Source organism: Vombatus ursinus, unplaced genomic scaffold (genome assembly GCF_900497805.2).
Source record: "Vombatus ursinus unplaced genomic scaffold, bare-nosed wombat genome assembly UNPS02014770.1, whole genome shotgun sequence".
NCBI classification, from domain to species: domain Eukaryota; kingdom Metazoa; phylum Chordata; class Mammalia; order Diprotodontia; family Vombatidae; genus Vombatus; species Vombatus ursinus.
Window position 1 is genome coordinate 38,481,242 of NW_020954548.1, and position 15,250 is coordinate 38,496,491.

Sequence of the window (15,250 nt, forward strand, 5' to 3'; positions counted from 1 at the left end):
GCTTATACAGATGTAAACTATGGCAAGAAATTACCAGACACAGAATTGAAATTCTTTCTCTGTCCATTTAAACAACTGAAAACAGGATATAAGAAGATTTTTTTTTCTCCCCCCATTTAGGTACAAAGAACTAGTTCGCTATTTGAGAGCAGTAAAGTGTAATGAAGGCGTTGGGTAAGAAAGAAGCCATGTGTCCCTTCAGATAGATGTGTGATTACATTTCTTATGCAGTTACATTGAAGATCAAATTATAAGTTGCCCAAATCCTTTAAAATGAAGGGGTCTTGCCTGGTGATAGATTTGTATAGATTCTATGCATATTTTAAACACTAAACAGATTTCCACTTATTATTTCATTTATGCCTTTGAGAAGTTTAATTTTAAAGGAAGCAACCTTTATACAGGTTAAGGGATCTTAGAGACAAGATTCCTTTCTACTTGTGCAAAAGTGGTGATTTCACCAGTGCTGCATACTCGTTACTACTTCCCATCAACAACCTGGCATGCTGCACAGCCTGCCGGCTTGCACCCTTGCAGTTTGAGAGCTACCTGAAGATGTTCTGGACAGGAAGCGTCCCCTCAGGGAAAGACTTCCAAGACTCTGACAAGTGGATTTTGAACGTAGGTGAGCACTGACATCCTCTCACATGTTTTACACCTGCTTCTGGTGTGATATTCAACTTGGGTTTTGGTGCAGTGGGATGCTTCTCTCCTTTTAACGGCTCATACTGAAATAGTATTACAAAGTGTGAGATGTATTGTGCAGGGCATGGGTCAACAATCTAAATTGAAAATATATATATACATACATACCTATCTGCATGTATGTTATATACATATACATGTAATCTATATTTTCTTTATGTGTGTGCATGCATGTGTGTATGTGTATTGTATACATATCAAAGGTGGCGTAAGAGATAAGACCAAGCCCTCATCAAAATTGTGAAATTGGTCACACAGTCCCATCTCTGCCACTTATTAGTTGTGTGACCTCAAGCAAATCATTGCCCTCTGGACCTCAGTTTCCTCCAATAAAATGAGGGGTTTAAACTACTGTAGGTGATTCCTAAGGTTCCTTCTACTCTGACATTCTATGATTAGACATTTCTGTGGCATCTTCAAGTCTTCCTTTTTAGATCACCTTTCCTTCCTAGCAAACTACTACCCTCAAAGCGCTTGTCCTAGGTCCCAACTCTCAGCTGGTTATGGTTTCCCGGACCCAGAGATGTTTGCTTTTTTAAAGTATATCCTTATGCCTCACAGTATGAGTAGGGCGGGGGATTGATCACATGAGATGTTGTTCGTGTTGACTATCAGCTTCGCCTGAACCTTTCCATACCATGTGATCCCCTAAAATTGCTGCAGTTGAGACAGACTGGAACAATTATGGTCCCCTAGTTAAAATGACCATTGTTCCTTAAATAAGTTATTTAGGCATTTAGCTAAGTAGATTACTTGTGTGGATCTTTTGTTTCTTAGGATGGGAGAATATATTGTCTTTTTTAAGGCCAGTTCTGTGATTTTGATTTTCAATTCTTTTCCTCCAGGTTCTCCTGTAAAATGTTGTACTCTAATTAAGCAGGCCCTCCGAGTACTCTACAGCAATCAGTCCTTATACAGAAATGTAAGGATTCCATTCATATTTATTCATATTTCATTCATATTATATTCATCCTTGCTGTGAGCCAGTCTTTACTATTAAAAAAAAGGAAATCTAGTTTCAGCCTTTAATGCTGTGGCACATTTAGTATTTATTTTAATTCTAATCATATTTAACCAAACTGGATTTTATGATAACTGTATTGTCACAGCTATAGAAATAGATTGGTACCGGCTTTAAGAACCAAGCAGTTTGAGTTTATAGTCCACTCTCTCATTTCTTATTATGATTCAGAAGTTGCTACTGGCCAGCTTTACTTTCTTTTTTCCCCCTGCTGAAAAGTAAGCCCTAAATGAAAATAAGAATCAAGGCAGCTAGCTCTTTCTTTCTGCCCTCTTACACAGATCCATTTAGTCCTGGACGAGGTAGTCATTGAACCTCTCTGAGCTTGTTTCCTCTTCTTTAAGTAGGCATGATGACACGTGAAGCACTACCTCGTCACTAAGAAGAGAATGTATATATTAAATGTATTGCAAACCCTAGGGAGCTCTGTACATGTCTACTCTTAGTACTGTTCCCTGCGTGTTATCCTGCCTCAGACATTCTAGACGTGTCTCAGAGCAAGCTTCAGTGTGCTCTGGGTAGCTCTGACACTAAAGGTCACAAAAAGAAGGGGCTGACCTGTACCTGGGGCAAGAATCTCTTCATCTTAGGGTTCCCTTTATCAGGGAAAGCACAGGCTGGTCCCTAAGCCTAGCCGACCTGCTGACTTTTGTGCTGCCTTCACATGGAGGTGTTACAAGGAAAGTACTTTGTAAACTTCAAAGCATTATCAAAATGTAATTTTTTTCTCCACAAACTTTCTTTTCTGGATGCCTCTATTTCATAGATATCTCTAATTATTTACCCTATTCCCCTGAAAAAATCTTCATGAGCCCAATGTCTATAAAAAGTCAGTTTCTTTCTTTAAACAAAGGCATGTTGCAACACTCGCTTACAAAGAACCTTCTATGAGCTTTTTCCATTGTTTTCCCCCACTGCAACACCCAAATACCTAAATTCTGATATCTTTGGGGAGAGAAGAGAGAAACTTGGTGAGAAGTACAGTACTATTTTTGTATTTAGTATATTCTGTGAAGAAGAACATTAGTAGCCCCAACCCCACTCACTCTTCTACCTTTTCATTTTTGAAAATCTTTGTAAGGTTTTGAGAGCCTGCAGTTTGATGTCAAAACTCCTGTTTTTCAGTCAAGATGCTGGAGTGCACTCATCACAATTTTGGGCAGTAGTCCTATTTTGGAACAGAATGGCCTCCTTACTACTCTCACACTGAGAGAACCACCACCTTCCTTCAGACAGGTAACTTGTAATCTTTGAAGAAACAAGCTAGTATCCTGGGGTGGCCTACATTAATACTTCAGTTTAAAGGTAGCATAGGGGCCAGCAGAGGGGACCCTGTGCCCTCAAGGCCATATGTGGCCCTCCAGGTCCTCAAGTGTGGCCCTTTGACTGAATCCAAACTTCATAGAACAAATTCCCTTAATAAAATAAAATGTTCTATAAAACTTGGACTCAGTCCAAAGGCTGGACCCAAGGACCTAAAGGGCTGCATGTGGCCTTGAGGCCACAGGTTCCCCACCCCTAAGCTTAGACATTCCTAAGGTTTCTCTGAAAAATATTCAAGCTTATTTGTTTTTAGTTTAAGCTTGGAGGCTGAATGTCTAGGTACTAGTTGCTCTAAAGATAATCTGAATATGCAAGTGTGGCCTAGTTTAATAAGACTAGTATATCCAGCTTGCAGAAAATAGACTGGAGCATGTTCTTTTCAGGAAGGATGGTTCCTTTAAATTTCTTGAGCTTATCTGGTATATTCAAATGCTTGTTTATGCTTTTGTACCCATTGCTCACTCCCAATCCCAGCCTCCCAGTTTGTCTGAGACCCTGTCTGTGTGCAGACCCTGTGGGGCATCATGAGTAAGCGTTAGAATCTGAAATTAATACATACAGCCTCTGAAATAATAGTGTAATAAGCCAGCAGAAAAATAGGACTTAAATAGGTAATGTAACTTTTTTTTTTTTTAAAAAAAAGGGTGTTGAATCTAGAAGATATGGGTTCCAGTCTCAACTCCAACATTTACTGATTGTATGATCTTGGGCAAGCCACTTACTGCTCTGAGTCTCAATTTCCTTATCTGTAAAATGGGGAAAATAACACCTGCCCTATACAACACACAGGATTGCTTCAAGGAAAGCACTTTGTAAATTATGAAATGAGTTATAGAAATGTGAACTCTTTGCCTTAATGTCAGGGTTCAACAATATGAATCCAACTCCAGAATTGTACGTATCAGCAATTTTTCAGGAATATATCGAGGACATGAATATATCATTCCAAGGATTTAAGAAATTGTAAATGAACAACCGAACTACTAACAGCTGTCTATACAAAAGAACATTACACCATTGTAGTTGACTTCTGAGTTATGGTTAGCCCTAGAACATTTTGCATTTGAACAAAATAAGCAAGTCTGACTCAGCTAGTGACTGACTATTGGATCTGGGTCAGAGGACCTGGGTTCCAAGAATGACCCTGATACTCATTGCCTTTGTGAACAGGGGCAAGCCACTTAACGTCTTTAGGCCTCACATTACTCATCTAAAAAATGATCATTAAAAGAAATAAGGAAGGAAACTATTTTGCTGAAAGGTACCATAGACAATGAAGTCATCAATTCAAGTTTGTGTGTGTGTGTGTGCGTGTGTGTGTGCACCAAATGCTATAGCATCTAAATTTTTGAAGGAAAAGTTGAATGAGTTACAAGAGGAAATAAATAATAAAACTATACTACTGGGGGACCTCAGTTTTCCCCTCTCAGAACTAGATAAATCTCACCAAAAAATAATCAAAAAAGAAGTTAAGGAGGGGAATAAAATTCTGGAAAAGTCAAATATGATAGATCTCTGGAGGAAACTGAATGTGAATGGAAAGGAATATATCTTTTTCTCAGCAGTACATGGCACCCACACAAAAATTGACCATGTATTAGAACATAAAAATTTCACAACCAAATGCAGAAATAGTAAATGCATCCTTTTCAGATTATAATGCAATAAAAATTACATTCAATAATGGACAGTAGAAAGAGATTAAAAATCAATTAGAAACTAAATAATCTAATCTTAAAAAATAATCAAAGTATAAATCATAAAAGGAGTTGATGATTTCAATTAAAGAAAATGACAACAATGAGATAACATACCAAAATTTATGGGATGCAATCAAAGTGGTACTCAGGGGGAAATTTATCTCTCTAATTGCTTACATCAGTAAAATAGAGAAAAAACAGATCAATGAATTGGGCATGCAACTAAAAACAACTAGAAAAAGAACAAATTAAAAATCCCCAATTAAACACCATATTGGAAATCCTGAAAATCAAAGGAGGGATTAACAAATTGAAAGTAAAATCATTGAGCTAATAAATAAAACTAGAAGCTGGTTTTATGGGGGGAAAAAACACAATGAAATAGATAAACCTTTAGTTAATTTGATTTAAAAAAAGGAAAGAAGAAAATCAAATTACTTGTATCAAAAATGAAAGGAGTGAATTCAGCACCAATGAAGAGGAAATTAAGACAATTGTTAGGAGCTATTTTGCCCACTTACATGCCAATAAATTTGACAGTTTAAATGAAATGGGTGAATATTTACAAAAATATAAATTACCCAGATTAACAGAAGAAATAAAATATTTAAATAACCCAATCTTAGAAAAAGAAATTGAACAAGCCATCAGTGGACTTCTAAGAAAAAATCCCCAGGACCAAACCAAATGGATTCACGAGCAAATTTTACCAAACATTTAAAGAACAATTAACCCTAATACTATATAAACTACTTGGAAAAATAGGCAAAGAAGGAGTCTTACCAAATTCCTTTTACGACACAGATATGATGCTGATAGCTAAGCCAGGAAGAGCCGAAGCCGAGAAAATTACAGACCAATTTCTCTAATGAATATTGATGCAAAAAATTTAAATAAAAAACTAGCAAAGAGATTACAGTAATATATCACAAGGGTCATACTATGACCAGGTAGGATTTATGCCAGGAATGTAGAGCTGGTTCAAAATTAGGAAAACTATCAGCATAATTGACCATATCAATAACAAAACCAACAGAAAAAATATAATTATCTCAATAAATGCAGAAAAAGCCTTTGACAAAATACAGCACCCATTCCTATTAAAAACACTATAGAGCATAGGAATAAATGGAGCTTACCTTAAAATGATATGTAACATTTATCTAAAACCATCAGCAAGCATTATCTGTAATAGGGATAAGCTCGAAGCCTTTACAGTACAGTCGGGTGAAGCAAGGATGCTTTATCACCTCTGTTATTTAATATTGTACTAGAAATGTTAGCTATAGCAATAAGAAAAGAAAAAGAAATTAAAGGAATTAGAATAGGCATAGAGGAAACAAAACTGTCACTCTTTGCAGATGATATGATGTTATACTTCTTGAAAATCAACAAAAAAACTAATTGAAATAATTAACTTTAGCAAAGTTGCAGGACACACAATAAACCGACATAAATCATCAGCATTTCTATATGTTACCAACAAAGTACAACAGCAAGAGATAGAGAAATTCTGTTTAAAATAACTGTAGACAGTATTAAATATTTGAAATTCTACCTGCCAAGACAAACCCAGGAACTACATGAACACAACTATAAAACACTTTTCACACAAATAAAGTCAGATCTAAACAATTGGAAAAATATCAATTGCTCATGGATAGGCTGAGCCAATATAATAAAAATGACAATTTTACCTAAATTTATTCATTTAAGTGCCATATCAAAATATCAAAGAATTATTTTATGGAGCTAGACAAAGTTCATCTGGAAGAGCAAAAGCTCAAGGATATCAAGGGAATTAATGAAAAAAATGTGAAAGAAGGTGATCTAGCCATACCAGATCTCAAACTGTATTATGAAACAGTAATTATCAAAACAATATGGTAGTGTCTAAGAAAGAGTGGAAGATCAGTGGAATAGGTTAGGTAAAAATTACATTGTAGTAAATGACCATAGGAATCTATATGATAAACCCAAAGATCTCAGCTTTTAGAACAAAAAGTCATTATTTGACAGAAAACTGGGGGGTGGGGGAGTTTTGCAACAAGTATTTCTGAAAAAGGCCTCATTTTTTAAATATATAGAGAATTGAGTCAAATTTATAAAAATATATTGTTCCCCAATTGATACATGATCAAAGGATATGAACAGGCAATTTTCAGACAAAGAAATCAAAGCTATCTGTGGTCATAAGAAATGCTCTAAATCATTGTTGATTAGAGAAATGCAAATTAAAACAACTGTGAAGTGTACCATCTTACACCTATCAGATTGGCTAATATGACAGAAAAGGAAAATGTTGCATGTTGGAGGGGATATAAGAAGACCATGCAACTAATGCACTGTTGGTGGAGTTGTGAACTGATTCAACCATTCTGGAAAGCAATTCGTAACAATGCCCAAAGGTCTATAAAACTGCATACTCTTTGATCCAGCAATAACATTGCTAGGTCTGTCACCCAAATCTATAAGGGGGGGGGAGGACCTATTGTACAAAAATATTTATAGTAGCTCTTTTTGTGATGGTTAAGAATTGGAGATCAAAGGGATGCCCATCAATTGGGGAATGGCTAAATAAGCTGTGGTAGCTGATTGTAATGAAATATTATTGTGGTATAAGAAATGACAGATGGGGGCAGCAGGTGGCACAGTGGATAGAGCACCAGCCCTGGAGTCAGGAGGACCTGAGTTCAAATCCAGTCTCAGACCAGACATTTGACACATGACACTCTGTGTGACCCTGGGCAACTCACTTAATCCCCAATTGCCCCACAAACACACACACACACACACACACACACAAAGACAAGCAGGGTGATTTCAGAAAAACCTGGAAAGACTTACATGAACTGATGCTGAGTAAAGTAAACAGAACCAGGAGAACGTTGTACACAGTAACAGCAATATTGTATGATGAAGAACTGTGAATGACTTACCTATTCTCAGCAATACAATGATTCAAGACTATTCCAAAAGATTAATGATGAAGCATACTATCTACCTCCAGAGAAAGAACTGATATTGTTTGAATACAGACTGAAGCATGCTATTTTTCATTTTCTTTCTTTCATTCTTTTTTTTTTTTTATTCGAGTCTTCTTACTCAAAATGACTAGTATGGAAATTTTTATGTAATTACACTTGTATGACTATCTGATTGCTTACTATCTCAGGGAGGAGGGAGGGAGTGAGAATTTGGAACAGAAAACTTAAAAAAAAGTTTAAAATTGTTTTAGCATGTAATGGTGGGGGGGAAATAAAATATATTTTTTAAATGATAGGGGTTGAATTAGATGATATGCTTGGTCTTTTCCACTCTAAATCCTACAACATATGACTTTGTTGCAGATGGTGTGTGATGTGTCCTTTGGCATTTTAGAAGAACTAAGATTGAAAGTCAATATTTCTTTACCTTCAAATGTATTTTATGGTTCTGTAAGTTTATAATTTTGCATCTTTTTCTCTGTGTGTTCTGATATTTGAAGTTGCAGTGTTAAATTTCAGTAATGAATAATCTTTAATACCATAGGCCTCAGTCTGAGTATTTAAAGTATACATCAGTGTGGGAATTGCCCCAGTCTTTCCAATCTCACATCTCCAGCTTCCTTTCAGATATCTTGAACTGGACGTCCTATAGATATCTTAAACTCAATATATCCAAAACAGAACTCATCTCTCCCCCTAAACCCACCCACCTACCTCTCTCCTACCTTCCCTTTTTCCATAGAGGACAATAACATCTTCCCAATTCATCTGGTTCATAACCTAGGAGTCATCCTGTGTTGCTCACTGTCTCTCACACCACCCCCACCCCCACCCATATCCAAACTGTTGCCAAGGTCTGTCCATTTTACCTTTGCAAGATCTCCTGCATACATCCCTTTCTGTCTTCTCACACTGCCACCACTCTAATGCAGGCCCTCATCACCCCACTCCTAGTTCATTACAGTAACCTGCTGGTGGGTCTGCCTCTCTCAAGTGTCTCCCAAGGAACAAATAAACATGCTCTGTTTGGCATTCAAAGCCCTTCATAATCTGGTCCCCTCCTACCTTTCCAGTATTGCACCTTAATTTCAGCACAAACTCTTTGATCTGATGACACCAGCTTCCTGGTTGTTCCAAGAACGAGACACATCTCTTGGCTCTGGGCATTCTCTCTAGCTGTCTCCCATGCCTGGAATGCTCTTCTTCTACTCTGACTAGTGACCTCTCTGGCTTCATTTAAGTCCAAACTAAAATCTCATCTTTTACAGGAAACCTTTCCCAACCTCTCTTAATTCTGGTACCTTCCCTCTTAATAATTTCCTATTTATCCTATATATAGCTTGCTTTGTATATCTTTGTTTGCATATTGTCTCTCCCATTAGGCTGTAAGTTTCTTGAAGGCAGGGACTATCTTTTGCCTCTTTTTGTGTCCCCAGTGCTTAGCACAGTCCTTGGCACATGGAAGGCATTTAATAAATATTGATTGATTCATTCATTTAACATTTATTACTAGACACACATATGAAAGGCACTGTGTGTTAGGTACTAGAGGAAATAAAAAACTAAATGATAAGAGTTTGAAGAAGTCACTGTGAGATCTCTTAACTGGGGCAAATCGGGGAAATTTTCATGGAGGAGGTAGCATTTGAACCAGGCTTTGAAGAAAGACAAGAATTTCAACAGGCAAAGATAGAGAGGGTAGTGCAGTTATGAAGAACTATGTGAGCAAAAGCATGGAGGCAAGAAAGAGTGGTACATATTTGTGGGAACAGGAATGAGGCAAGTCGTCCAATTTAGGCAAAGAGAATACATAAAGGTGAGCAGAGAGAAGTCTGAAAAGGTAGGTCAGAGCCCAGAATGCCAAACCAAGGAATTTAGACTTTGGTGGTCAGGGGAGAACTTTCAGGCTGTGGAAAGATTTGATCATATCTCTTGCTAAGGGTGATTTAATCCATGCATTCCCGTTGTGTTTCTTTCATGTTGCTATTACTGAAGAAGCTTGGTTTTACTTGGACTTGGTGGCAGAAGACATGGGTTTATTGCCTCCCAGATAAAATATAAAATCCTCAATTTGACATTTAAAGCCTTCCACAATTTGGCTCCTACAGTCCTGTCCAATTTTATTTATTGTGGGGACTCTCCTTTATAGTCAAGTTGGCTTAAACTGTTTTCCCCTTTACTACATTTTGTCTTCCTCCCCTGTGCCTTTGCTTATTAGGTGGTGCCCCATGTCTGACGTCCCCTTCCTCCTTTTCTGCACCTCGTAGAATCAAGCTTCTCTCACAGTGCTTTTCAGTGCCACTTGTTAATACAGAAACTTCTCTCATCCCTGCAGTTCTTAGTGCTTCCTCTTTTTTGAAATTACTTTATTTTTCATTGTATAGATTTAGCTGCATATGTTTTACCCCTCTACAGTAATCATAAGCTCCTTGTAGATGAAGATTGTTTTTGTTTTTGTTCCCTAGCACAGCACCTATCATATAGTATACATCATGTTTGTTGAATTCAACTGAATCCTGAGCCTTCTACTTACAGTCAGTTTGGAGTCTCAGTTACCTCATCTGTAAACTGGGCCTAAAAAATTGTACCACCTAACTCACAGGGTTGTTAGGGGAAGAAAATGAGGTAATAGACAGAAAGCCCTTTGTCAGTCTTAAAGTGCTCTATAAATGTCAGCTGTTACAAGATTTATTTCATGCTTCTGTGATTAAATGAGTCGCATATGTCATTTAGTTTGCTAGTGAGGTCCTGGGTGCTTTTGCACTCAGCATTGCTTAATAAAGAAGAATGAATGTACTTGGGTATTTGTCTCTGATTGTTGTTTGTTTGTTTGTTTTTCTAATTAGCTAGACCTTGAGGCCTGCTTTCTTCTCACCATTCAAGCTGTGCTTCAGATGCTGCGAACTGACTTGCCATGGTTGACTTCTTTTCTTGAAATAATGTTAGCTTTTGGGGTAAGTTCTAAATATTTTGAATCTAAGTGATTAAGGCAATTTTTTCTCTTCTTTTTCAAAAGACCTCCAGGCATGGTGGCACGTGGTCTGTAATCCCTGCTATTATAGGAATGGTGAGGTTGGCAGATTTCTTGAGCTTGGGAGTTCTGAGTTACAGTGACCCAAGCCATTTCACTGTCTGTACTAAGTTGGGCATTAATATCATGAGCCCCTGGGTATAAGGGATCACTGTATTGCATTGGGAGAGAATGAACCAACCCAGGTCAGATATGGAGCCGGTTAAAACTCCTGTGTTGATCAGAGTGGTATCAGGCTATGAGGAGCACCTGTATTTCCAGCCTGTGGATGTGGGTCTTTAAAAAAGAAAAAATCTGAACCCAGGTACTGTCATAAATACAAAGATAATGTATAACCCTTTGGCCCATATCCAGTCATTTACCAGGCTTTAATTCTATCTCTACAATATTCCCCATAGCCACCATTTTCCTTCCTCTCCCATTCCTATTGCCATCTTCCTAGATTCAGACCCTTTTTACTACCTGATTGAAATTCCTCCTTCTACCTTGCATTTCCCTCACCCTACCCTATTCCATTCTTTATCCCATTACCAGATTAATCTTTCCTAGGTGTGACTTGCTGTAGTCAATAGGGAGCCATTGAAGGGATTTGAATAGGGAAGTGACATGATGAATCCGTACTCCTTATCCTGGCAGTGAAGGCCCTTCCCAATGCTGATTTTCCTCTGAGTCTTTACTCATACTGCCCGGGCTACATGTTTTCTGTGTACCACCAAACTGGACTACTCTTGTCCTCATATATAACTAGCTTTTTTCTCTCCCCATTCCATTACCCAAGATGACATAGTTCCTGTACCTTGAGCACTGCCCCTTCTCTCAGCCTTTCTCTCAGTCCACTCCCAGATAAGAGTAGCTCAAATGATACCAACTCCATGAAGCCTCTTCTAATCCCTGAATACTTCCACTAAGCTATAGAGGAAATGATCTTTTCCTTCTTCTGACTTCCCCAAAGTACTTGTACTTGTCTTTTAATCACACCAGATAGATAGATAGATATAGATATATACTCTCTTTGGCATTGTAGTTATTATGCATTTGTATAAAATGTAATGTGGTGTAGTGGATAAAAGTACTGGACTTGGGTCATCCAAGACAGCAGAGTAGCAGAAAGAGGTACTGCAATCTCCACCTCCACAGCTCCTCTAAACAGATCTAGAAAATGCACCAGACCAAATTCTGATGAGGAAATACGAGGGGGAAAAAAATGACTGCAAATGATTTTTTCATCTTAGATAAGGATAGGGAGGCAGATTTGTGGATATTGGGTATGGCATCTGACCAGAAGCATGCCAGGCGCTAAGGACAGGTGGTATACCCAGAGCCAACTGGCAGCTCTCTTGCTCACTGCCTGATTCCAGGTCATAGATCCAGGGAGCACTAAGGAGGGGACCTGTATCGAGGTATGACATTCCAGGTGAGGAGTAGTTGCTGGTTCCAGCTACGTACCAAACAAGGAGATCATCCAGGGAATGGAATAGCAGAGAAAAAGGGGATAGGATCTCTGTGTTCACCTTTGTGTCACTTCACTAATCCTGAGCAGAAAGAGCTCAGCACTCAGACAGACCCAGTTCTGATCCTTCAGAAGTCCCTTGGGACAGAGAACCAACGCTGATAAACCATGAGTTGCCCAGCATGAGGGGACACTGAGATACTTTGAGATCTAGCCTCCAAGGAAATTGCCATCAAAGGGGAGAGTTACACAAAGCACAATAGTGGAAAATAAGGGAAAAGGACCGAAATTGCCAAAGATCTCAGGAGGAAGAAAACTAAATTAAAGATCTTGAGCATAAACAGATAAACCAACAGGGAAGATACTAATAGTAGAAGGGAATGTGGCCTCCAGCTCAGATAAGAGAGTTCAGGCTTCTATGAACAAGTATTGTAAAGACAAAAGAAAATTTTCCAATACCTGGTAAAGCAGAGTACCTTATGAGACTTGTGTAGGATAACGGAATGGTTTAAAAGAGAATAAGAATTGTGAAAGCAAGATACAATTGGTAGGATTTAAAAAAGAATCCACAGTGGTGAGTCTCACTTATGAAACAATAGAAAGGATAACTAAAGTAAGTATACCAAAATGAAGGTCTGGAACAAGAGAAACAAAAAGCAATAACTTAAAGGAAAGCATTATCGATCAAGGGTGAGGTGTTTACTCCTTTCCTGGCCTGGGTTCTGGTCTATGAATGACCACAATCACTCTTTTCTGCCTTGGAACTGTGAGGAGAATTCCCTCTCCATCGCCACTACAAGTTCCACCATGCCAGCGCTCCTCCTTGCCCTAGGACCACCACCCAGAACTACGACCCAGATCCACGCACAGGCAAAGCAAGAGAATCCTGCCTCAGCACCAGCAAAGAGATCCCTGCAATCCCCCTCTTATCAGCTACTCGATTTCTCCTCTGTCTGTGGGCCGAGAGTTCTAGAAGCAGTTGCCGCCCAGTGCTGGGACTGAGGCTGGGACCAAACTTCTCTCTCACCGCTGTCACAGACCTTTCGTACTGACCTTCTACTACTTCTACTTCCTACTGACCTTTGTCTTTAGCATTTGTGGGTTGAGAAGTCTGGAAACCGCCACAGTTGCCCATGATTCAGTCTCCTGAGGCCTGGGTCTTTGCCTGCGTGCTCACACTTAACTGCGCTCCTCTCCCAGCCCGGCACATTAGACTTTTCCAATCAACCATCCAGGTTGTTTTGGGCTGGAAATTTGTTTCACTTTGTCTTTTTGTGGGTTCTGCTGCTCTAGAATTTGTTTTGAGCCATTTTTTACAGGTATTTAGAGGGGTTTGGGGGAGAGCTCAGGCACGTCGCTGCTTTTACTCACCATCTTGGCTGTACCCTGGAAACCATTATTTCCATACAAACAAAGCTTAATTGACCTTGAACACAAGATGAATAGAGATAACTTAAGAATTAGAGGTCTCCCTGAAGAGTATGCAAGTCAAAATACCTGAACACCATAATACAAAAAATAATGCAAGAAAACCACCCAGACCATCCAAACAAAGAAAACAAAGTGCCAGTCCAAAGAATCCATAGATCACCTCTAGGAGCGAACCCTATGCTGTAAGCTCCAAGACAAATAGTGACTAAATTTAACCATTCCACTGACAAATGACAAATTCTGCAAGCAAGAAAGACCTTCAAATATAAAGGAAGGGAAATTTTAATTTTTGTTATTGTTGTTCAGACGTTTCAGTCATGTCTGACTCTTCATGGCTCCATTTGGGCTTTCCTTGGTAAAGATACTGGAGTGGTTTGCCATTTCCTTCTCCAGCTCATTTTACAGATGAGGAAACAAAAGGGTGAAGTGACTTCTCCAGGGTCACATAAACTAGTAAGTGTCTGAGGCTGGATTTGAACTCTGAAAGATAAGTCTTCCTGATTCCAGGCCTGGCACTCACCTAGCTATAATTTTGAAATTTAAATAGCATAAGATTGTTCTGAACCCACTGAAAAACAGGAGGGAACAAAATCATGTCTTCTGAAGAGCAAAGGATCCCAAGATGCACAACCCAAGGTGATTTACTCAGCAAATCCGAGCCTCACCATAAGTGAAAAAAAGATAAACATTTGATCAGAAAGAGGCATTTGAAACATTTCTTGAAAGAAAACCAGACCTGAAAAAATTATTTGCTTTTCAAATACTCAAGGCAACAGAAATATCATGAAGACAGACCTCAAAAGAGATTTCTTTTTAAATGTACACAGAGAAACATGAGTGAAAGCAGAAGTCAAATTCAAGTGAGAACCAGGCTTGAAACAACCTCGTAACACTTTACCTGTAAGAAAATGGATGTTTTTTATGGGACTAAAGTACAGAATAGGTGTGCACAAAAGGGGTGAGAGGAGGAAGAAGATAGAGAGGAATATATGATGTACCCTAGTCAGGTCAAAGGCTAACAACAAAGAGAGAATAGCCCTGTGGTCTCTCAGAAAGAAAAGAGTTTACAGGATTATGATTGAAGAGACAAAAGGAGGGATTGTAAAGGGGGAAAATCTTTATTTCATTGGTGGTAGAGAGTACCGCTGATGAATGTTCCTATGGTTGAAGAGAGATATTCTTTAAAATGAAAGGAACTTAACAGTAAATATGACCTTTGGGGATTTGGTGCTTGTTATTCAGCCTGCCTCAGGAGAAGGGAAATCAGAGTTCGTGGGGCACCTGACGCTCAGCAGAATGTAAGGGCATGGATCTAGGGAGGAGATTTTGAGGCAAATGGAGAAAAAAATAACCAAGTGGCAGGTTGAAGTTGGGAATAAACTGGTCAAAGACATAGGCAGAATCCTATGGGTCAATATCTTCTCTGTTCCCTACAAGGGTGCTTTTTCTTAGAGTGAGGCACAACAGAAAAGGGAGGGAAGTGTGAGGCAAGATCTACAAGGCAATAATATAGCAACTTTAGAAGAAGGAACCTAAAATAGGTACCTTAGAAATTTCAATTTCAGGGAGAATGCAGACGCTAAAGAAGGGCTAAATAATTAT

At 38.6% G+C, this 15,250-nt stretch overlaps 1 protein-coding gene across 1 annotated transcript in view; it reads left to right on the forward strand.

The window, feature by feature from the left end:
• LOC114043640 overlaps positions 1-15,250 on the forward strand; it is a 54,845-nt gene that overhangs the window by 32,142 nt on the left and 7,453 nt on the right. The window contains exons 13-18 of the mRNA XM_027862706.1: positions 121-174; positions 405-625; positions 1,551-1,627; positions 2,852-2,962; positions 8,100-8,186; positions 10,583-10,690. Of these exons, the coding sequence (XP_027718507.1) occupies positions 121-174; positions 405-625; positions 1,551-1,627; positions 2,852-2,962; positions 8,100-8,186; positions 10,583-10,690 (658 nt within the window). The remainder of the gene's footprint in view (positions 1-120; positions 175-404; positions 626-1,550; positions 1,628-2,851; positions 2,963-8,099; positions 8,187-10,582; positions 10,691-15,250) is intronic.